The 25,230-nt window shown below is 48.0% G+C and overlaps 1 protein-coding gene across 13 annotated transcripts in view; it reads right to left on the bottom strand.

The window, feature by feature from the left end:
* CALD1 (caldesmon 1) overlaps nucleotides 1-25,230 on the bottom strand; it is a 710,639-nt gene that overhangs the window by 452,160 nt on the left and 233,249 nt on the right. For all 13 annotated transcript variants that reach the window (XR_009555757.1, XM_060245823.1, XM_060245825.1 and 10 more), the window contains one exon: nucleotides 732-872. Coding sequence is in view for 12 of the 13 variants with exons in the window: in XM_060245823.1 (XP_060101806.1) it covers nucleotides 732-872 (141 nt within the window). In the remaining variant the exon portion in view is untranslated. The remainder of the gene's footprint in view (nucleotides 1-731; nucleotides 873-25,230) is intronic.

Below are 25,230 nucleotides of genomic sequence, written 5' to 3'. Positions count from 1 at the left end.
ATACACCATTCATTTCAACAATGGACAACTAGAAGCTGAATGAAAATACCAGGTAAGCATGCAGGTGACCTGCAAAGGGGCTGACTCATACTTTCAATCTGTACCTCTAAAAACAACAAGTTTCCAAACAGCACTGGAAGTAGATGAACAGCTCTCAAAGGAAAAAGTTGCTATTTCTATCCCGGAACACCCCAAACTGTGCGGAGCAATCTGCCCACAGATTGTCAGACTGTCCACATATTCAAGAACTCCCCAAATAACAGAGTTCTCTGTCACATTAAAGACCAATAGATTTCAGTAAGACACTGTATTGTTTGTGAGGGAACAGACCAGTACGGAATTAAGGAATTCCTCTCAGGAATTAAACACCTCTATCTCAGCAGCAGAATTAGCTACCTAGGGAGGTGGAGGTGGAGAGCTCCCCTTCATTGACAATCTTCAGTCAACGGCTGGACAAATACTTGTCAGGGATGCTTTAAGAATCCTGCACTGAGCTGGGGGGTTGGACTAGATGGTCCAAATGGACCTTTCCAATTCTGTGACTCTATGATCTTGCCTCAAGGTACAGCCAGACTGTGTGTATTCTACATTAAAGTTAACCCACAGTTCTTTTCTGTTTATGAGGGGAAAGTGGCTCTGTCTCCTGCGGCAGCCATTTTGTGCTGGAACCCACCATCCTGTCAGAATTCTAAAGGTGCCCAGAGGCTTTTATCTCTGCAGTAGGACCTTACTTGTTTTGATCATTGACTTCAAGCTTCTCTGTCCCTGACACGTCGTCCTCTTCCCTTTGCCGCAGCCTTTCCTGTCTGGCCCGCCTGCGCCGCTCTCGGGCAGCTTCTTCCTCATCGTCATCGGTTCTTTGACAGGCTAACCTGTAAGATACATTTTAGAGACATTAAAAGTCAAGCCCTTTATTTGGGATATTGCAGTAAGATGTCTTTGCCATCGTTCACACAACAGGTATTCACAATCCAAGGAGTCCCAAGGATAGGAAAAGATGCTTATTTGTATTGTACCATCAAACACCACATCTTTTTACAGAGAAACGTCTATGACAGATTCTCCCATCTAGGGAGCATACAGTTTCTATTTCAACAATGAGGGGAAATAATAACAGACAGAGATTGCCTCTCCACAGTTATCCATGCCATGGTAAAATGCAGGATAGATTACTGTAATGTCTCGTAGGCAGGGCTGCCTTTGAAGACCTCTCAGAAACTTCATGGATCAGAACAGAGTGGCCAGTGCTGACTGGGACTTGTGGACTTCAATGCCTATATTTGAACCCTGGAACACCTTAGAGATTGCCATGCGGCTAACCACTGAGGGACCTCTCTTCCAAGAATCTGTCTCGGCTCAGGAAGAAGGGGTACTTGGAGCTCTGCAATCGTTTTCTTCCTTTAAAAAAATAAACTGTCTTCAAACCACAAATGGGGGATTGTAATATGTTGGGAGCGACCCTGAGAAGATGAAGGGGAAAGCGCAGGGAGAGTGAGGAAAAGCTGATTCAGCAGTGGGTCCATACTTAGCCTTTATGGGTTCCAAAGGCAGTCGAAAGCTGATGTGGCTGTTAGGTAAGACTTCGCTAACGCCGGTGGATCTTTGCTCCCATGCGGCACTTCTTGGCTTTGGTGCAGTTTGTACTTTTGTTGTGGTTTCCCCCCCACCCCCTGCGTTTACCACAACTGTTTTATGTAGCTTTTATGCTTGCTGGTTAGTCCTTGCCATTAAAAGGGGGGAGGGAGGAAAGAGTGCATCAACAAGGCAGCCTGTGCTGACGCCCAGGTTCAAAGCAGAGAACGGAAAGGGCACATGAACTGTTGCTAGAGAGAGACGGGGTGAGCTGGGGGAAATGAAAAAACTTGATGTTATGAAAAACACCATCTGCTGCCAAAAATGGCAGCTGTGCATCTAAAGCCATCTCTCTCTCTCTAGGGCAGGGGTGTCAAACATGAGGCCTGGGGAATGAATCAGGCCCCTGGAGGGCTCCAATCAGGCTCCCAAGCAACTGGCTGTCATTTGCTTCCTGCTTCCTCTCCCTTGCTTCCTTCTGCATCACAGCTTGCTTTGCAAGACTTGCTCAATCGCACAGGAGCTACAGAGCTAAGTAGTACCTTAGAGACCAACAAAATTTCCAGGGTTTGAGCTTTTGAGAGTCCAAGCTCTCTTCATCAGATACAAGTAGGGGTGCAGATCCCCAAGTCCATAATCCCAGTCTGAAGGTAACAGGGGGTGTTGCAAAGAAAGGAGTCAGGATGCAGAGGTACAATGCAAAATGTGATCAGGTTGGTTAGAGCAAGGAAGGAATGCTAAAGAGCCGAAAATTAGCATCTGTAGTGAGATAGGAATCCTATTCATTGGTCTGACTTGATGAATGAGTCCAAGTTCAGCAATCTCACATTGTCATCTCCCTTTGAAGCTTCTCTGTTTGAAGACTGACATTCTTAGGTCAGCACTGGGAATGTCCTGGAAGATTAAAATGTTCCCTCACTTGTTTTTGAGCGCTGTGATTTTTGATGTCAGATTTACCCTCTGAAACTATTCTAAAACAGTGTCCTTTAAGCACACTGACATAAAGATTGTTGACTAGTGTAATACTGTTTAGGACGGCACTGCAAGTCTGTCTTATTCTTTAACCAATCGTTTTATTTTTAAACTGTGCATTGATTTTATTGCTGATAAATTGACTTGTTAACACCCATATAGTTCCATATCTTGACATTTTATTAACTGCTTTATAGTGTTTTATTTCAGCCGCTGCTGTTTTAATGCTTTTATTGTTGTATTTTTTCTTGTTGTGAGCTGCTATTGTTTTAAAAGAAAAGCAGCATATGCACATGAACGCATGCAGCTGCCTTAAAAAGCGCTAGACCACTGTTCTATTGTAGTCAGTACTGTCTATTCATCATCATTGCTTTACTACAGTACGTAACCAGCACAAAACAGTCCAGACATACTGAAAACCAATATCAAAATTTAACCATAATAGTGTAACATTTAGAAGTCTGAGTAAAAATGGAACAATAATGAAGCACTTACAAATAATTAAATAAAATGTCTTAGAACCCATATCACACCTTTACACACTGTTTACAGATTCTGTAGGCTGCTGCTAGATATTTGGCGCATGCCACTGTGACCTCTGGATCAGAATCTGAAAGACGCATGTTGCTTATTACAGAATTCGAGAAACCTGAACTCTTTCCTGGATAGGTTGTATGAATGTAGCACGTATTTAGTTGTAATACCTACAACTAAACAGAATATGTGTGATTGCATCCACTTCTCCAGTACCACACTGGCAGACACGCTCAGCCATCGGTGTCTTTCTATAGCGGCCCGCTACCATCTCTGAGGGAAAGATATTACAGCGGACCATAGAAAAGGCCCTTCTATGAGATAGAATGTCTAAATTTGACAAGTATGAGGCTGGGGAGACAATATATTTTGCTTAAGGTGAGGCTAAATCATTTGAGACCCTAGCAATGTCATTCTGCCTCTCTACGTCTATTATGAGCAGCTCTCTCCAATTTTTTTTTTTAAATGGAGCTGCCAGGGATTGAACTTGGGACCTTCTACATGCAAAGCAGGTGCTGTACCACACAGACACAGCCCCTCCCATGGGCAAAGAAATCTATAAAATAAGCACCACGGAGGACACAATGGAAAGATCACTCTTTTCCTTGACAGCCACTTGTTTGTTATAATGTCTGACAGCCGTCTTACAGTTTATACGGCAGTCACGCCTGCCATAGTTACACTAATGGCACGCTGGTGAATTCCACAGTAAAAACACATTTAATCTGCAGGACAGCCACAGCCAACCTAAGCCATGCACTCTATGTTAGAGGTCTCCAACCCCTGGTCTGCAGACCAGGACCGGTCCGTGGCCTGTTAGCAACTGGGCTGCAGAATGAGGCAGAGGAGTGGAACTGCCCCTTCTGCCTGGGATCTGGGTGTATCAAAGAGGCAGTGCGGCCTTGCTCTGAGAGGGGAGGCAGCCTCAAAATGAGGCAGAACAGCCCCGCGCCCCTTTTGCTTGCAGACAAAAGAGGCAGTGTGGCCTCACTCCGAAGCACCACCTCTTTCATCTGCCTGGAGCCCGGGAGGGCGGAAGGGGCAACACAGTAGAGACCTTCACCTACCCCTTATTTTAAACCCCCCAAGACGGGATGGGGCAGGGGCAGCCTAGTGCAGCACGGAGCTGACTGTTTTAACTGGAGATGTCGAGGATTGAACCTGGGACCTTCTGCATGTCAAGCAGATGCTCTGCCAGTGAACCACAGAAACCTTTCAAATTAAGATGTCAAGGAGGATGGAGACTACACCCCCCACACACCTTCTCAGCCACCCACAGGACCAATCCTGGCAACCACCAGGCCCAGTGGGGCGACTGATGCACCTTATAAAGAGCTGCATACCAGCCAGGTGATCAACAGCACATCAGCTGAATTGGGCCCTGGTGCCTCACAGCTGGGGCCAGGATTCCCACAAAAGATTTCCATGCTTCCTTTCTTGTGAAAACATGACCAAAACTGTATTTAAAAAAGAGCAACCTCTAACGGCACTGGTTCTAAACCCACGGTAGAGAAATAAAAGCACAATACCCAGTAGTCTAAGAACATAAGAGAAGCCATGTTAGATCAGGCCAATGGCCCATCCAGTGCAACACTCTGTGTCACAAGTGGCAAAAAAAAAATTTATACATACACACACGTTGTGGCTAATAGCCACTGATGGACCTCTGCTCCATATTTTTATCTAAACCCCTCTTGAAGCTGGCTATGCTTATGGCCGCCACCACCTCCTGTGGCAGTGAATTCCACATGTTAATCACCCTTTGGGTGAAGAAGTACTTCCTTTTATCCGTTTTAACCTGTCTGCTCAGCAATTTCATTGAATGCCGACGAGTTCTTGTATTGTGAGAAAGGGAGAAAAGTACTTCTTTCTCTACTTTCTCTAGAGCCAGTTTCGAACAAACAGCACCACTCCACAAGCAGAACATATTCTAATTTACTGGGATGACAGCTTCAAAACATCCCCTTAAACCCCACATTATGGATTCTTTCTCTCCTTTTAAAGGGTCTGTGTTCTGAGTGACTTGGCTGCTGGGGCATGATGGGGCAGGGAGCATCAACACAACGAGCTCCTCTGTGTCATCTGGTACCTGATATATCCTATTAAATATTCAACTGACAGGAAGATGGTCTGGGTGGGAGTGGCTGTCTCCCTTTCTCTCAACCTGCTTCCAGGCGTATTCAGCACACTGCACAACACGGGACTTTTGAAGTGGACTAGAGAATCGTCATTAGAAGAGACTATAAAGGCTTTTAAACCTGGCAAAAAATCTGTAGAAGTTGCTTGCTCTTATGAAATGTTACCAGCCAGTCTATGCTTCCACAGGTACCTAAGTAAATGTCCTAATCTGGATAGCCCAGGGTAGCCCAATCTTGTCAGTTCTCAGAAATTAAACCAATGCTTGGATGGGAAACCACCAAGGAAGTCCAAGGCTGTTAGGCAGAGGCAGGCAAGGGCAAACCACCTCTGAACTTTTCTTGCCTGAAGGAGCATGCTTGCACACAAAAGCTTATACCGTGAATAAAACGTTGTTGGTCTTAAAGGTGCTCCTCTGGGCTCAAACTTTGTTCCATTTCTTGCCTTGTAAACCTCACAGGGCTGTCACAAGACTGCTGCGACTTGACAACAACAACCTTAAAACGCTACGTTAGTCATTTGTAGTACACAGATAGCCTGAAAGAAATCTGGACCGAATTTGTTTCTAGCTTAGAAAAGGTTCTCTGGAGGCCATTTCACTCACCAGTGGAGGTCAGGGGTGGCTACCGTCTAACCTATTCCAGTCAAGCCCCTTTCCATGAGGGAGGTAAGATTATCCACACGCTTGACTATCATAAACCAGAATGAACAAGCCACACGTGTCAAGAACATAGAGGAAGTGAAGGCATTCCTGAGAGTGTTGCGTCATCACCACGTCTACAGTTCAAATGTCACTTCCGCCATGGTGTTTTTAGGTGACCTCTTGTCACTAGTACACGACGACAGTCAGTGTGGTGTAGTGGTTAGAGCACTGGACTAAAATCTGGAGTCATTACTATGATGGTCTCAGGGCTATAATCCTTTCATGAATGGGCTCTGCATTGCCACACCTGATTCAGCAAAATCATTAATTAAGGTTTGGTCCAAGCTCTCACCAGCAGAGGTTGTCCAAATCAAACACTCCAAGAGAGAATTTTACAGAGGCACCGTGCATTTGATCACAAGCTCGAATGTACAAGATCTTATCAAGATGGGTAGCTGTGTTAGTCAGTCTGTAACAGCAGAAAAAAAGAAAGAACCCAGTAGCACCTTAAAGGCTAACAAAATTTGTGGCAGGTTATGAGCTTTTCTGAATCACTGGTCACTTCTTCAGGCATCCAAAGAAACGAGCAATGAGTCATGAAAGCTCATGCCCGATCACAAATTTTGTTAGTCTTTCAGGTGCTACAGGACCCTTGCACTTTACAGGATCTTGCTTGACTTCAAGAGCCAAGTCTCTTGACTAGCTGTGGGACTCCTATCTTTTTAGAAAAGACACTCCAGATAATTCTAATCTGACATGATCCATGTGCCACCATCCCTACAAACATGTTACACATATTAGTCACCATCAGGGCTTTTTTTTGTAGCAGGAACTCCTTTGCATATCAGGCCACACACCCCTGATGTAACCAATCCTCCATGACGATACAGGACTGTTGGTACAGGGCTAACAGTAGGCTCCAGGAAGATTGGCTACATCAGTGGTGTGTGGCCTAATATGCAAAGGAGTTCCTGCTACAAAAAAAGCCCTGGTCACCATCCCACCAACGTGTTTTTTGTCTTTCAGCCATGTGCATAAGCCATGTATCCGAAGCTTCGGCTCCTTTTTGACAGCTCCACAATCCCGCTACCAAATATGAGTCCAGCCCCTTTTCAAGCTCCTTCCCTTCACCTCTCTTCCTTAGAATACATGGGAAGGGGGTAAAGTGCAGATTTACAAGAGAGTTGTCCCATTGACTTCAGCACAAGCTGTGATTCAGCAAGATCATTCATTCAAGTTTGGAGCAAGCTCTCACCACATTAAACGACAGAGATCGTCCAAATCACACACTTCACAGTACAATCACAGAGGTTATCCAAGTCACAGTAGAAGCTGACTTCAGTACAGACTTCAGGGCTTTTTTTTTGGTAGCGGGAACTCCTTTGCATATTAGGCCACACCCCACTGATGTAGTCAATCCTCCAAGAGCTTACAGGGCTCTTAGTACAGGGCCTACTGTAAGCAGGGCTGGCTCATCCACTAGGCAAACTAGGTGGTTGCCTAGGGCGCCGGGAAGGGGGGCACCAAATTGGGCTCCCCCCGGTGCCCAAGGCAACCACCTAAATTTGCCTCTCTCTTCCCCCCCCCCCCGCCGCCAGCCCCCTCTCTTCTCACCCGTCACGCTCTCCATCTCCACCACCACCCCTCCCCCCGAGAAGCTTGCTGCGACAAGGCTGGGCCCTACCGGCTTTGAGGCAGCAGGCAGTATGGCGTTTTTTGAAGATAAAGTCAGGGGTGCCGTGTGCCCTAGAGCCAGAGCTGACTGCAAGCTCTTGGAGGATTGGCTACATCAAGGGGTGTGGCCTAATAGGCAAAGGAGTTCCCGCTACCAAAAAAAGCCCTGACAGTTCAGGCACATACTGAAGGTACATGGTTAGAAACAGAATGCTGAATTAGGTGGACCCTTACTCTGACTCCACAGCACAAGTCTTAACGCTCTGCTCTTAAAGACAGAGCAAGTCACCCTAAATTTCACCCCTACAAGAGGCAGGGGGAAGAAGCAGCCCTCTCTCCATCAATTGTGGCTACAGCAAAAGAACGAGGCTTGCCGAAGGATAAGGCTATTGCTGGCCAAGGGAGCGGTTTGAGGTTCTTAACCACTCTTAATATTTGCATTTACATATAGCTAAAAATAAAAATAAGAAAGGGGGAAACACTGCCAGCCATTGGCCACCTCCCTTAAAAAAGGATTATGGTTTTGGCTGCTTGATACCCAGTTTCTCCACCTTTTAACTATATCCACTTAGTTGCTAAGCCATGGCTCCAAACTCCCAGCAAAAGCATGCAAATTGTTGCTGCTGCTCCTCTCTCATTTCAAACATCCAATCTTATTTGGTTACATTACACTTGCTCGCATTTATTTGTACTGCAAAAGCTCTGAAACGTCTCGATCCAAACCGCTGCGGTAGGCACTGCACAGAGAAAGACGTGGGCTTGATTCCAACTATTTTTACATGTAAATATTATGTACCAAGTGGATCATAAAATCCTTTTCTTTTAAAAAAAGAAAGAAAGAAAAAGGAGAAAATGCGCAATTTAGTGGATTAATTGGATGCAGAACAGGTCATTTATGAATTTGGTATAAAACTGTAATCCATCTCCTATCTAAAAATATATCTTCTTGGCAGACACACAACCCAGAGATCATTCCTGGAAGAGACATCACCTTGCCAAGCGGCAGATGCGCACAGTTTGGAATGTGACTGAAAGCAGGGACTAAGATCCACGCCTAAGCACTCTGGGCGGGACCATACTCTTTAGCTTGGAGCTTTAGCTTGGGGTTCTTTAGCTTGGAGATGCATCGACTGATGGGTGACATGATAAGAGGTTTACAAGATTATGCATGGGATAGAGAAGACAGAGAAATAAGTATACTTTTCTTCCTTTTTCACAATATGAGAACTCATGGACATTCAATGACATTGCTGAGCAGTCGGGTTAGAACGGATAAAAGGAAGTACTTCTTCACCCAAAGGGTGATTAACACATGGAATGCACTGCCACAGGAGGTGGTGGTGGTTATAAGCATAGATAGCTTCAAGAGGGGATTGGATAAGCATAAGGAGCACAGGTCCATCAGTGGCTATTAGTCACAGCTTATCATTGGAACTCTCTGGGGCAGTGATGGGGCACCAGTATTCTTAGTGCTTGGGGAGGCAACAGTGAGAGGGCTTCTAGTGTCCTGGCCCCACTGGTGGACCTCCTGATGGCACCTTGGGGTTTTTGGCCACTGTGTGACATAGAGTGTTGGACTGGATGCGTCACTGGCCTGATCCAACATGGCTTCTCTTATGTTCTTATACTGCAGGGCCCCACATTTATACCCCAGAGATCTCCATGAGCTCCGATGCACACAACAGGATCACGACACATGCCTCATCTTCTACTTTTTTGGAAATCTTAAGCCAGGGCTTGCTAACTCTCTTCAACCTGTGGACACCTCTGGAATTCTGACACAGCACGGTGGACGCAGCAGCCACAAAACCGGTGTTGCAAGAGGCAAAGCCAGCCACAAAATCACTGCCACGGCTTTACTTCAGACACACAATGAAGATGTTTGTGCTGTGGTGGCACAGCCAATCAATTAAAAAATCTGCACAGCCAATCAAATCTCCAGCAGCCATTTGGACCCTTGCTGGGCAAAAGCCTTACCTGCCCCCACCCATTTCGTAACAATACTTGGTAGGCATCAGAAAAGGTGCACGGGCACCATGTTGGGGATCCTGTTCTCAAGCCTTCCTGATGGAATGAGAAGTTTCCATGATGTACATGGAAATCCCCAAGTGAGGGCAGGGGATCCCCCAGTTTAGAGGCCCTCAACCACTGCTGGGCACTCCATTATTCCCTATGGAGATCGATTCCCATAGGGTATAATGAAGAATTGAATTTTCTGCATTGTGCAGGGGGCTGGACTAGATGACCCTGCAGGTCCCTTCCAACTCTATGATTCTATGAAAACAGCGATTGCCACATGCAGGAAAAAATGCATACAAACCGACCGCAGCTGTTAGCTCGACAACCCGTTTTCTAGCAAGCTGGCTACAGCTTCACCAATATAACCAATGAAGTTTCCCCCATTACTGCATGTCCAAGACTGCATCTGTTGACATTTTGCCTGTCACACGGCCAGTTAAGACACATAAGACCTGCCAAAGAGGTAGCGAGCTTTACAACCGAGCGAAGATTATATTCTAAACAAATCCATTTTAAGCAGTACGAAGAAAATAAAACTGGACAGGGACATCTTCAGGCTGCTCCACCAGAGCCAGAAAGCCTTTCCATGGCTCCTTTTCAGCACAGCATAAATACGCTCCTCTGCGGCTCCTTGCCCCAGTCACTGCCATAAAGAGACAAGAAGCAGGGTGGAAAGGAGGAGGAGGGAGCAAGCGAAGAGGACCGTCTTTCAAACTTGGTCTCTGGAGCTCTGCAGGGCACCAACATTCCGCAGCTGCATCACTTCCTTAACTGAATCATTATCATCACGGCTTTTTTTGGAGCAGGATCACAGCAGAACACAGCTCCAGCTGGCTTGGCGTCACGGGGAGTCAGTTTGGTGCAGTGGTTAAGTGTGCGGACTCTTATCTTGGAGAACCGGGTTTGATTCCCCACTCCTCCACTTGCACCTGCTGGAATGGCCTTAGTCATAGCTCTAGCAGGAGTTGTCCTTGAAAGGGCAGCTGCTGTGAGAACCCTCTCAGCCCCACCCACTTCACAGGTTGTCTACTGTGGGGGAGGAAGGTAAAGAAGATTGTGAGCTGCTCTGAGACTCTGAATGGAGGGCGGAATATAAATCCAATGAAGCTCCCCCCAGGGTGTCTGTCTGTGGGGGAAGAAGATAAAGGAGACTGTAAACCGCTCTTATGAATACTCAGCTTGCTGGGGGGGGGGGAGTGTAGATGACTGGGGAAGGCCATGGCAAACCACCTCGTAAAAAGTCTGCCGTGAAAACGTCGTGAAAGCAACTTCACCCCAAAGTCAGAAACGACTGGTGCTTGCACAGGGGACTACCTTTACCTTTTTAAGCCACTCTGAGACTCTGATTCAGAGAGAAGGGTAGGGTATAAATCTGCAGTCTTCTTCTTCTTCTCATCTGGGAGAACCGGGTTTGATTCTCCACTCCTCCACATGCACCTGCTGGAATGGCCTTGGGTTAGCCATAGCTCTCTCAGGAGTTGTCCTTGAAAGGGCAGCTGCTGTAAGAGTCCTCTCAGCCCCACCCACCTCACAGGATGTCTGTCATGAAGGGAGAAGATAGAGGAGACTGTAAGCCGCTCTGAGTCTCTGATTCAGAGAGAAATATAGTCCCAATGCAACTCTTTGGCTGGGTCCAGACGGGCAGTTTAAACTGACCCAGGGATGGCTTGCAGACGGATTAAAAAATCAAGTTTAGACATGCACATCTGCCTCCCATACCACTCCCATACTTACCCCATCCTACGGCACTTTGCAGGGGAGCATATGAATGGGCTCCAGCTGCTCCTTTTTGAACCGGCCCGATTTGGGACACCTCCCGTACACCTGAAACCGCAAGTCTGGACCCAGCTTTTGTTTGGCTTATACCAACCATGCCATTCCATGCAGACTAGCAACAGCCACAAAGTCCTGGAGGTTGGCTACCCTAGGCCTGGCAGCATCCACTGGGTAACTTGATGCCGCCTGACTGGCGTGACTTAACTAGGCTTGGCTGCTTGCTCCTGTTCAGCAGAAGTCCCCCCCCCCTATTACAGCCAGCATGAATTAGCGGTTGCCAACTCCAGGTTGGCAAATTCCTGGAGATCTGAAGGGGTAGAGCCTGGAGAGGGTGAGTTTGAGGAGCGGTGGGATCTCAGACATGTACAATGCCATAGACTCCACTCTCCAAACCATCCATTTCCTCATGGAAAACCACTGTTGCCAATTTCCAGGTGAGGACTGGAGATCATTCAGAATTACAACTGCTCTCCAGATTAAAGAGGTCAACTCCTCTTGAGGTGGGGGGAGTGAATGCCTTAACTTGGGTGGGAAGACAGTAAGGGTGGGGGGGCACTTGCCTCGAGCCTCTTTCGAGAACCCGTTGTATTTTTCTTCACAACAGGCCTTATTCCTAGTATAACTATAATTTGATCTCTATACTTATATTATTGTGAATGCTGCAATGACTTCTGAGTAACCACTGTAGGCACCAATGACATTTCAAAAGCAAAGCAACTCTGCTTTGGAATAATGTTTGCTTTAAGGTCTTCTTCCTTTAGGCAACTGCAAAGTCCCAGCAGTGAACCAGCGATTTCAGGCCTATTGCCTTGATCAGGGCTTTTTTTGTAGAAAAAGGCCAGCAGGAACTCATTTGCATATTAGGCCACATCCCCTGACATCACCATTGTTTAACACAGGGCTTTTTTTCGTAGAAAAAGCTCAGCAAGAACTCATTTGAATATCAGGCCACACCCCTGACACCAAGTCAGCCAGCACTGCACATTCCTGTGTGTTCCTGCTCAAAAAAAAAGCGCCCTGGCCTTGATCCTTTTCTTTTCCTTCACCTTCTCTCGGATAACACAATGACAACTATGAGGCTGCTTTAGCCCTATCAGAAGAGATAAGGAGAAGGTGAAGACCCGCCAAAGAATTTGTGGGTTTTCCTTTTTTAATTATTACTGATAAATTCCAGAGTTGTCATCCAACAGGAAAGAAGTTACATACCGAGAAATGCAAAAAAAGGCTGATAAAAGACAAATGAAAAAAATGGCGTCTGTCCAGCTAAGAAACCTGACCCTGACCCTCCCAACTGCACTTCCGCTGCTTCCTACTTTGAAGTTGTTTCTGTGCACAATGTAATTTATAAAATGGACCCGGGGGGGGGGGAGTTGCAGCCCTTTTTAATGTGTACAGAACTGGAAGAGGCTTACAGAGCAACAACAAACAGAATTACATCCTTCTAAGTCCACTGAAGTCAATGGGTTTAAAAGGATGTGACGCTGCTTAGGACTGTACGTGAGGTAGTCAACTTCCAGGTAGGACCTGGAGATCTCTTGGAATTAACAGCTGGTCTCCTGATTACAGAGATTGGCTCTCGTGGAGAAAATGACAGTTTTAGAGGGCATCCTCGATGATATGCCATAGATTCTGGGTGAAACCCCTCCACTGACAAATATCCAGGAATTTTCCCGGCTGGAGTTGACAACCCTAACTGCACTGTTAATACAAAACTGATTTTACCTTTGGTATCTGACAAATGAAAGGCAAAGATCTACAAGACGCATAGGTTTCAAAGCTGGAAACAAGCATGCTCATTTTCATAAGAGTGTGAGTGTGTGTGTAAGTGTGTGTATGAGAGAGAGAAAGAGACAGACAGACAGAGAGAGACAGAGAGAGGCAGAGAGACAGAGGCAGAGGCAGACAGAGAGACACAGAAAGTAGAACAAAGTGCTAGAGGTTAGATATGACTGGTCCAAATTTTCATCCATTAATCATGTTACTGAATGGCTGTGAAGGTCAACAACAGGACCTGGTTAAATTACTCATACAAGAACATATTGGCAGCAGCAAAAAATGGCTTTCGCCAGCTGTTGGAATTCTGCCAGCATCCCATCAACCTCTCAGAAGTTGAATCAAGCACTGGAAAGTGCAAACCTTGACAAACTGAGGGATAAACCTGGGCCACATGAACTGTCTTATATGCACTGGAAGAAAAATGGTACTTGTGTCATGCACAGGCTAGGAAGGCATATCCATATTCCAACAGAAGAGAAGTATACCCTTGGAGATTGCTTAGTAACCAGAGAACATGCTTCTCCTGACCATTTCCAGGCCAGCTAGGAGATGCTTTGCCAGCATCTGTTGATTGATCAAAGTGCCTGCAAAACGTTTCCTTTCCCTACCCCACTTCTGACCAGCAGGTAAATTGCACTAGCAGCAAGAAGCGACTGGAAGTGGGGGAGAGAGGGCATCCGAAGTGTGGCTCAACCACCCCATCCACTCCAAATATTAAAAGGAAACCCTGATGCACCACTGCTCTGAAAGACATGAAATAGGATTGCCAGGTCCACCCTAGAAATATCTGGGGACTTTGGGGGTGGAGCCAGGAGACATTGAGGATGGAGCCAGGACTGAACTCCAAAGGGAGTTCTGGCAATCACGTATAAAGGGACCGCATGCCTTTTAACTGCCTTCCCTCCATTTGAAAATAATGGATAGAAGTACCTACTTTTGGGGCTCATATTGGACCCCCGATCCAATCTTTTTGAAACTGGGGTAGGGGGGTTGAGGGGCAGCACAGGATGCTATGATGAAAATTTGGTGCTTCTACATCAAGAAACAGCCCCCCACCCCGGCCAAGCCCCAGATTTCCACAGATCAAATCTCCATTATACTCTATGGAGATTGGACTCTACAAGGAATAATGGAGTGCCCAACAAGCACTTTCCTTCATTTCCCCTGCTGACTGATAACCCTGAAGCGGGGGAGGGCCCCCAAATTGGGGGATCCCCTGCCCCCAATTGGGGATTGGCAACCCTAACAGAAAGTCTGCCTTTTGAGTGTCACATCTTTACACAGGATCTGGGAAAACTAACGTTTGTTAAACTGCCAGCACAACCTGAAAGCATTTTTTCTAAATTCACATAATAACTAATAGCTTCTTATCATACTGAGAGCCAGCATAGTGTAATGATTCAAGTGTCAGACTAGGATCTGGGAGACCCAGGTTCGAATCCCCACTTGTGCTGTGGAAGCTTGCTGGGTGACCTTGGGCCAGTCACCCACTCTCAGCCTAGCCTACCTCACAGGATTGTTGTGAGGATAAAATGGAGGAGGACGATATAAACTACGTACTGTCATAATCTGTGCAGGACTAGGAGACAAGGCCTAGGGAGGCCTAGGCCTAGAGACCAGTGTGGGAGTAGAAAGCAGACGCAGCCTACAATCCCCACAATGTCTGGTGCCTGCTATAACTAATCAGTGTCCAGGGATTGTGTGAGGAGATGGATACATAAACTTTGTGGGCTGTGGAACTGGGCTCTTTTCTCTCACAGAGTCAGGCTGGGAGGACAGTCTATGGCTGAGCGAAGGATCCCTCACTCAGAAGGTAGAGTGAGTCACAGGCAGTCAGCCTGGGGAAATGGGCTGTGGGCCCTAACGACTAAGAGGCTAGGGGAAGTGCAGGTAGCCACGTTAGGGTTTATTTTCTTTTTCCTTTATCCACTGTTATATCTATTAAGTACCTAGCCTTGTTTAAATACCCATCCCTGTATTAAAAACCTTTATCTCTTTTAATGTTCTCTGCCTGGTCATCGCACCTGTGTTTCTCAGCTAAAAGGGGCGTTTTTAGTTGGGCTTGGGAGAGTACTCTGGACTAGGGTTGCCAAGTCCAATTCAAGAAATATCTGGGGACTTTGGGGGTGGAGTCAGGAGACTTTTGGGGTGGAGCCAAGATCAAGGCTGTGACAAGCATAATTGAACTCCAAAGGGAGTTCTGGCCATCACATTTAAAGGGACGGCACACCTTTTCAATTCCTTCCTTCCATAGGAAATAATGAAGAATAGGGGCACCTTCTTTTGGGGCTCATAGAATTGGACCCCCTGGTCCAATCTTTTTGAAACTTGGGGGGGTATTTTGGGGAGAGGCACTAGATGCGATACTGAAAATTTGGTGCCTCTACCCCAAAAAACAGCCCCCCCCCCAGAGCCCCAGATACCCGCAGATCAATTCTCCATGATTTTCTATGGGAATAAATCTCCATAGGGAATAACAGAGTTCCCAGCAGACATCCCCCCCCCCCGCTTTCTGGCGACCCTGAAGAGGGGGGAGGGCCTCCAAACCGGGGGATCCCCTGCCCCCACTTGGGGATCGGCAACCCTAGTCTGGACCTTCCCAAGGGACCATAAATCCAGAGTGGTGGCAGTGTCAGGTGGAACCCCCACCTGCGTCATGACAGCTACTTTGGGTCCTCGCTGGAGAGAAAGGCAGGATATCAACAGAGTAAATAAAATTTAAAACATAAAATTACAAACTACCAGAAAAGCAGCTTTATACGTGACACAGGACCCCAAGCCAACTGTGACAATTTCACATTTACTGAGGGAAGAGGGGAGATTTGGGTTGACAAATATGTTCAATCAGAGCTTTCCCCACAAAAAAGCAGGAACACATTTGCATATTAGGCCATCCCCTGATGTCACCATTGTTTCACACAGGGCCTTTTTTGTAGAAAAAGCCCAGCAGGAATCATTTGCATATTAGGCCACACCCCCTGATGCCATGCCAGCCGAAACTGCATTCCTGCTCAAAAAAAGCCATGTGTTCAATGCTATGGCATGTGGCGTATGTGGAACAGAGTTAACCAGAATCTGATCTCCAACATTCCTGACTCTCCAGCAGATGTGCTGGATGAATGAATACCATGTGCAGTGATCTTTGTTCAGAAGGGAGATGGTTTAAAGCAGATTCTGAGTAGCTCCAAAGTTTCCTGCAACGGTACAGGTGGGCAGACAGCAGTTTCCCCCCCATGAGACAGCCAAGAAGTTAGAACCATAGGCCGTCCTCCTATGTGTCAACACGATTAAAGGCAAAAATATTCTGCAGGATTAGAGATGTAAAATTTCCGGAAATTTTGAAGGTTGGAAAAAACCCAGAAATCTTCAGAAAAATTGAAAAAATATGTGACATTAGGACTTCTTTTTTCTTTTCCAGATTGAAAGTCATTCTGTTACTTTAGGAACATAAAATATGACTATGGACAATTTTACTTGGCACAACTAGCATATTAAAAATATAGTGTATCCAAACAATTATTACAAACAGAATTTACTTTTTAAATAATATTTATTTGTAATTGTAACAAATGAAGCAACAATCTCCTGAATTGTTTACTAGTTAATGTGGAACAGACAAAAAAACCTCCGCAAAACAAGCTTTAAAAATCAAGAAGTAACAATTATTCATATTTCCTCTCTACAGTATTAGATAAAAATAAAAAAACTCATTCTCATAAAAAGAACTGAAGAGGGGGGAAGTGTATAGAAGAGAGTATAGGACTAAGTTTCAGTGAATGGGCATGACCTAGGACTTGCTTGTCCTCTGTGCAAAGAAATTAGAATAATCTGATACCATACATATTTTTAAGAAATGATTTGGAAAATATTTGAACGCCTTGTCTTAAAATATTTTATTCATCATGTTTAAATAAAATGTTCCATAATCATTTTTGCTTCCTGACCCTAAAATGGCAATCAGCATTTCCCTGAGCGTGTAAGAAAGAGCCACGAGAACTAAGCACTGATGCAGCTCTCCCTGCCCTCCTTCTCATGACCTGCCTAAGCTCACAGAATCAGCATTGCTGTCAGATGGCTGTCTAGCCTTTCTTTAAAATTTAGAGTTGTACGGATCTTTTATATTATGTGAAACCTTATAAAATAAAAAGTTATTTTTAAAAATCTGCACAGCAGTCCGCATCTCCAGTGGCCAATCAGAAGTTTCGCTGGGTAAAAGCCCCATTCTCACCCTGCCCACTTTCTAAAAACTCTTGGCAGGTGCCATTGCGCCCACTGCAATAGGGGCTCTCGGAGCAAAGGGCTCTTTATCGCATTTTACAACACTCTGCTCTCCTTCCTCAGAAAATAAGGCAGGATTCCTCCAGGTACCAACCATATGTGTCATTTTCAGGGAAGCAGCTGCATCACGTGCCTTTAGCACATGCCCTGGGGCCACGCAAGATGGCCCACCCTAGCTCCAAAAGCAGGACTTTTTCTGTAGCAGGAGCTCCTTTGCATATTAGGCCACACACCCTGATGTAGCCAATCCTGTTGGAGCTTACAGTAGGCCCTGTACTAAGAGCCCTGTAAGCTCTTGGAGGATTGGCTACGTCAAGGGTGTGTGGCTTAATATGCAAAGGAATTCCTGCAACAACAAAAAAAGCCCTGTGAGGCTGAAGCTATGGCTCTCACGAGCAGCTCAAAAAATACACTAGGGGGGAATGGCGCTTATGCAAGGTTTCTCCTCTAGCCAGAGTTCCAGGATGGCTTACTCATCTGCAAAACCCAGCTTTGTCTAGACCGAGTCCCACTTCCGTATTTCCTCTGCAGAGAGAACCACTTTTGCCTTCCTTGTGGTTTGGCAGAGAGAAAAACAACAACCCTAAACTCACTCTTACAGAGAAAGCGCATCACACCTCATACAGTTTTGGCAAAAAAGAGGGAAGAGTGCAGGGGACAGAACTTCTCCGCTAAACTTCTTCCTGCTCTGTGGCTTGGAAGGGATGACACTGGCATCTACAAGGCCAAGAAAGACACCTCCTGCCTAGTACTTAACTGGAACGCAACAGCATTTGTCCCCTTGGAGTGTGTGTCTGGGTGTGTGTTAAGCGCTGTCGAGTCACTTCCAACTTACGGTAACCCAATGAATCGATGACCTCAAAAACGTCCTATCATTCACAGCCTTGCTCAGGTCTTGCAAACTGAAGGTTGCAAGATTCCTTGACTGAGTCCATTCATCTCATGTTCGGTCTTTCTTTTTTCCTGCTGTCTTGGACTTTTCCTTGTATGGTTGTCTTTTCCAATGACTCTTGTCTTCTCGGAATGTGACCCAAAGTACAATAAGCCTCAGTATAGTCATTTTAAATTCTACGGAGAGTTTGGGTTGATTCGATCTAGAACACACACATTCAGGGACGTCACCAGCAGTGGGGAGCAGAGGGCAGCGCCCCCTTTTGAATTAGGGGCACCCCTACCCCATCCCCTTTCACTTTAAAGACCTTGTTTAAGCTGCGGCTTCTCCGTCTCCATGGCTCCTCTCCTCCTCCTCACTTGCCAGCCCGCAAGAGAAGGCGGTGATGGAGGGGAAGGAAGTGAGGAGTCTTGCCAGGAAGGGAGGAGGAGGGACAGAGCGCTTGAACCACACTGGTCAAGCGGCTGCCAGAGGGGGTGGCGGTTGGGCAGGCTGTGGTGGGGCTGTGTACCTGGCTCCTCTCTGCCCCTTGCAGGGCCGGATCTAGGGGAGGGCAGAGGGGGGTGCTTGCCCCGGCACCGACAGAGGAGGGGGCGCCAAATTGGGTATGGAGTCCATTGTATTCTCTGGGACCATAAGATAGAATGGCTCCTAAGGGGGCACTATTTTTTAATTTTGCCCCCCCTCAACAAACATGTTGTTCCAGTCCTGGCCTCTTGTGCTACCTGGGCCGAAGTGACCATCCCTGGGCCGAGAGAGGTCAAACTTCAAAACACCAGAACACGGGCCTTTTCAGCTGCGGCTCCTGCACTGTGGAACCAACTTCCGGAGGAAGTGCGGGCCCTGCGGAACCTTGACCAGTTCCGCAGGGCCTGCAAGACCGCCCTTTTCAGACAAGCCTATGCTGATATCGACTGCTGAGTTGCTAAGAATAAAGAACCGCCATCTATAATACGATCACGGAACTATCTAAACTGGCAGAACCAGCGCCATACAATTTTATTGCTGCCAGATATATTTAATGTAATTTCAATTATGTATTTTAACTTAATCAACTGGGTTTTTTTATGTCTAATTTCTTTTTAATTGTTAAATTTAAAGTTTTATCTATTTATGTTAACTGTGTGAAATGTTGTTAGCTGCCCTGAGCCGCCTAGGCGGGGAGGGCGGGATATAAATAAAATCTATTATTATTATTATTATTATTATTATTATTATTATTATTATTATTATTATTATTATTACCTGAGGGGAAGCAGAAGTGTGTGTGCACACACCCAGTCTGGAGTGCTTAATTTAATTAGCGGTGCTCTCCCTGGCAGCCCGCCTGGAAAAAATCCCTGGATATGGCCCTGCACTTATTTGTCTTTTGACAATCCACGGTATCCACAAAACTGTCCTCCAACACTGCATTTCAAAGGGGGAAAAAACAAAAAGGGGCAACCAAGATGATTAAGGGGTCGAAGCACCTTTCCTATGAGGAACAGTTGGAGAATCTGGGGATTTTTAGTTTTGAAAAAAAATACAGCTAAGGGGAGACATGACAGAGATTTATAACATTCTGCATGCGGCATAAAAGTGAACTGAGTCTTTTCTGCCTCTCCCATATCACCAAGGCTCAAGGGCACCCAACAAAGTTGCTGGGAAATAGGTTCAGAACAGACAAAATAAATACTCCTTTTCTGGACGAGTAATTAAAATTTGGAACTAACTGCTAGCAGACAGAGCGCCGACCCTGACCATAGATAGGTTTAAAAGGAGGCTAAACAGATTCTTGGAGGGCAGCCCCATCCATGACTACTAGCCATGGGGACGGAACAGAATGAGGAAGCAAATCTCTGAACACCAGTTGCTGTTGTGTGTAATTTAGAACTGGCCTTCAACCATAACAAATAATAATTAAATTAACCTCAGAATACCAATATTGGGAAGGCAGCAACCAAGGGAGGGCCGTGGCCTCTAAGTCCAGTGCACTTGGCCCACCAGGGCAACTGGCTGGCTGCTGTATAAATGCTGGACAAGACGGACCACTGGTCTGATCTACCAGGGGTCTTCTTATGTTCTGAGGTTCTGCTTTTTTGCCTCCTGGACCCAGCACTGCCAAGACTCACTACCTCTGATTGCACAAACTTGGGCAGGGAGGGGGAGGAGGTGTTGCTTTTTAAAATTTTCACAAACTCAAGTGCATCAGTAAGCTGGGAGTATCTCCTGGTCACTGTTCCCTATTATCCCTCTGCATACGGGCTTCCTGCATGATCTTCACAAACTCATAAGAAGAACTGCAGATTTATACCCCGCCCTTCTCTCTGAATCAGAGACTCAGAGCGTCTTACAATCTCCTTTATCTTCTTCTCTACAACAGACACCCTGTGAGGTGAGTGGGGCTGAGAGGGCTCTCACAGCAGCTGCCCTTTCAAGGACATCTTCTGCGATAGCTGTGGCTGACTCATGGCCATTCCAGCAGGTGCAAGTGGAATCAAACCCAGTTCTCCCAGATAAGAGTCCACACATTTAACCACTACACCAAACTGGCTCTCAGTAGTTGGAATAGTTGTAAGCTTAACCAGCTTCTCCAAATCTGCTGGGAGAGGGTCATACAGAGTTATCTGATCTCTTATCTCTCTGATATATCCATCAGTGTTCTCCTTAGGTTCTGGAAAGCGCTGCTTAAACCCATACAGGTCTGTTGTGCTCCAGGGATTATATATTCTTATTGGTGGCTTATTCTGATCTGTAGGATTTGGGGAGATTTTTACAGGAAAACTCCACCCAGTGAACATGTAGTCGTCTCTGTGAACAAATCCTGTGGGCATCTAAAAACCATACATGAGGATTCTGCAAATGAAACCGACTGAACATGCATCAGGAGGAGGAGAAACCTGCTCAATCTGCCACCCACTGTTTCATTCACTCCCTAGCACGGCATTTTTGTAGAAGAACTCATTCGCATATTAGGCCACACACCCTGATGGGACCATTGTTTCACAAAGAGCTTTCTTGTAGAAAAGTCCAGCAGGAACTCATTTGCATATTCAGCCACACCCCTTGATGGCACCATTGTTTCACAGAGGGGGGTTTTGTAGGAAAGTCCAGCAGGAACTCATTTGCATATTAGGCCATACACCCCCCCCCCCGATGCCAAGCCAGCCGGAACTGTGTGTTCCTGCTCAAAAAAAACCCTACTCCGTAGAGTTTCAGCGCCTCTGAGCCAAACTACATCTTACATGCAGGCATGGACCAACCTATGGCCACTGACACCATTTTAGAGGAGAATGTAGCCATTTAAAAATTGCTGCAAGGGCCCAGTCAGACCTGCAGCACAGCAGCATCTTATGATCTTGTCCCTCCCTCTGCACAAACCTTTTCAAGTGCCAAAACCGTTGTGCCCCGTGGACATGGTTATTCTGCTTAGACCCTCACTTCAAAGACAGGAGCCTGTCATATGAATGCTTAGTAACTATTATGCATTTACTCCCTTCTATCATCCAAGAAATGACCATTCTGGAATGCATGTAGGAGTGCAGTCTTAAGTAGATTTATACCCTTCTAAACCCACTGACTTCAGTGGACATAGGCTGGTTTAATTCTATTTAGGAAAGCACTGTGAATTTGCCCGGAAAGGTAGCAGCTAACAAGGGCCGATGAAAAACAAGAGAGTCCCGTGAGCAGAGTGGTAAGCTGCAGTACTGCAGTCCAAGCTCTGCTCATGACTGGAGTTCGATCCCAGCGGAAGCTGGGTTCAGGTAGCTGGCTCAAGGTTGACTCAGCCTTCCATCCTTCTGAAGTCAGTAAAATGACTACCCAGCTTGTTGGGGGTAAAGTCAGGGCCGGCCCTCCCGCTAGGCAAACTAAGTGGTTGCCTAGGGCGACGGGAGGGTGGGGGCAGCAAACTGGGGTCCCCCCCCCCTAGGGTGGCCAGATCGTCCCGGTCACCCGGGAAAGTCCCGATTCTGGCCCCCAATTCCCGCCTCCCGGGCTGGCTATACCGGGACCATTAGAGATCTTGGTTTAGCCAGCGGGGAGCCGGCGGGCCGCGCGCGCGGTCGGGGAAGGCGGCGAGTGAGGGACCGAGCGTCCCTGCGCGTGCGCACGGCGGTGTAGCGGGCTCTGCGCACGCGCGGGGCCAGGAGAGTGGGTGGCGTACGGCCCGCCACACCGCCGTGCGCACGCGCAGGGACGCTCAGTCCCTCACTCGCCGCCTTCCCCGACCGTGCGCGTGGCTCGCCGGCTCCTCTCGCTGGTGTAGGGCCCCGGCGGCGGCGGAGGCCATGGCTGGAGCGGGAGGCAGGCCGGCGGCAGCGGTGGCATGGCGGGAGGCCCCGGGTCGGTGGGCTCGGCTGCCTCCTCCTCAGCCGCCGCCAGCAGCGCCACCAGCACCAGCCGCCGCTGCGCCTCCTGGCCAGCCCGCCCAGAGGGGAGGCCGCGCTCTGGGAGAAGGTAAGCCGGCAAGAAGGGAGGGAGGGAGGGGGCCGAAAGCGGGGGGGGCGCTGGCGGGAGGGGGCGGCTGGCCTTCCTTCCTTCCCTCCCTCCCTCCTCCCTCCCTTCCTTCCCTCCCTCCTTCCTTCCTTCCTTCCTCCTTCCTTCCTCCCTCCTTCCCTCCTTCCTTCCTCCCTTTCTTCCTTCCTCCCTTCTTCCCTCCTCCCTTCCTTCCCTCCCTCCTTCCTTCCTTCCTCCTTCCTTCCTTTCTTCCTTCCTCCCTCCTTCCCTCCTTCCTTCCTCCCTTTCTTCCTTCATCCCTCCCTCCCTCCTTCCCTCCTTCCTTCCTTCCTTCCCTCCCTCCCTCCTCCCTTCCTTCCCTCCCTCCTTCCTCTCTCCCTTCCTTCCTTCCTTCCCTCCTTCCCTCCTTCCTTCCTTCCCTCCTTCCCTCCCTCCCTCCTCCCTTCCTTCCCTCCCTCCTTCCTCCCTCCCTCCCTCCTTCCTTCCCTCCTTCCCTCCTTCCTTCCTTCCTTCCTTCCTTCCTTCCTTCCTTCCTTCCTTCCTTCCTTCCTTCCTTCCTTCCTTCCTTCCTTCCGTGGCTCTCAAATATCCGATGTTCATGTCTTGTGGCTCTCAAACATCTGACCTTTATTCTGTGTTGCTCTTTTGTTAAGCAACTCTGGCCACCCCTGGAGTAGACAATACTGACTTTGGTGGACCCAAGCACTGATTCAGTGTAAGGGAGCTTTGTGTTTGTGTCTTCTGGTGCAATTTTGTTCTCAAATCTTGTATTTACTTCATCAGTATATGGGATAAGGCACTTTCTCAACTGTGCTGCATAATGCAGCCTATTTATTTTGTCCTGTTTGCTCTGTTGGCTCTATCTGCGCCACCTTCATCACTTTCGGGGTGTGGATCCCCCAGTGGCTTATGGTGGCAGGGCTCGGGGGAAGCGAGCTAGACTGCTGTTCTTTTGAGGGGTTATAGAGTGTTTCGAGCCCGTCCCTGTGGCATCGGTCCCATCGTTGTGGAACCCAGGGGGCCGGCGCAGCGGCCCACTGAAGCAGCTTGTCGGTCACTTCCGGGTTCCTGTCCTGCATCTCGACCTGTGTTATTGGTGACAGGCTGCTTCGGCGGGCCGCTGTGCTGGCCCCCTGGGGCCCACAACGATGGGATCGATGCCACAGGGATGGGCTCGAAACACTCTATAAGCCCTCAAAAGAACAGCAGTCTAGCTCGCTTCCCCCGAGCCCTGCCGCCATAAGCCTCAAGGGGGCTCATTTTGCAGCATCTCCCAGCGGGAGGGTGGCACCTGCATGGGACACATATCAAATGAAAGAGGGGGTTCAGGGCTATCAGGGCTATCAGAAACAGCCGGCGGAGGGAGTCGGGAGACCACCCCACTGGGGGATCCACACCCCGAAAGTGATGAAGGTGGCGCAGATAGAGCCAACAGAGCAAACAGGACAAAATAAATAGGCTGCATTATGCAGCACAGTCTCACTGGAATCTCACTGGAATCTGACTGGCTTCTCAGCATGGAACCCGTTCTCTCTAGTCTTCTCACTTTGAAAAAAATAAAAAAAGAGTTTTATTTAACTTTATTTCCCCCTTTCCCTCTCTATAAATAATCTTGGTGTTTCCGGCGGTGATATTTGGGGGATTTTTGGGGACGTCACAGGAAGTGCTGTGAAGTCACTTCCTGTTTCCGGCAGTGGCATTTGGGGGAAATGATGTCATTTGGGGGAAATGATGTCACAGGAAGTGATGTCACTTCCTGCTTCCGGCAGGTGGCACGGGGAAAATGATGTCACAGGAAGTGAGGTCACTTTCTGCTTCCGGCAGGTGGCGCGGGGAAAATGATGTCACAGGAAGTGATGTCACTTCCTGTTTCCGGCGGTGGCGTGATGTCACCGGAAGTGACGTCGCCGGAAGTGCCGTCACTTCCTGTTTCCGGCACATTCCTTCCCCCCTCAAGGTGTCCCTGGCTGGCCTGCAGATATTATGGCCACCCTACCCCCCCCGGTGCCCCAGGCAAGCACCTAATTTGCCTACCTGCCTCCCCTGCTGCCGCCGCCCGCCCCTCCATTCCCCTGGCCTCCCCACCGCGGCTCTGCGGCCTCCTCCTCCTCCCTCCCTGCGGAGTTCGGACCCTTCCCACCCCCCGTGTCATTTTCAACGTCGGAACCGGCTCTAGTGCCACGTTCCGGCTCTTTAAAGCCCCCCCCCCCAGCCAAACACTCGAAACGCGGCTACAACCGTGCCAGATGGGAGAGAGGAGTCAGTAGCAGCGGGGGAGCGTCCTTTCAGCACCCTCTTCCTGAGAGCGGTGAGCGCGCGCGCCCCCCGCAGCATGGTTTTAGCCACGTTTCGAGTGTTCGGCTGGGGAGGGGGGGGGCTTTAAAGAGCCGGAACGTGGCGCTAGAGCCGGTTCCAGCATTGAAAATGACCCAGGGGGGGGGGGGAAGGGTCCGAAGGGAGGGAGGAAGGAGGAGCCGTGGGGGAGGGGGGCGCAGCGGGGGGGGGAGGAGCGGGGTGCTTG

The sequence above is a fragment of the Heteronotia binoei genome, chromosome 8 (genome assembly GCF_032191835.1).
Source record: "Heteronotia binoei isolate CCM8104 ecotype False Entrance Well chromosome 8, APGP_CSIRO_Hbin_v1, whole genome shotgun sequence".
NCBI classification, from domain to species: Eukaryota; Metazoa; Chordata; class Lepidosauria; order Squamata; family Gekkonidae; genus Heteronotia; species Heteronotia binoei.
The sequence above is the reverse complement of the archived record's forward strand: the minus strand, read 5'-3'. Positions and strand labels throughout refer to the sequence as shown.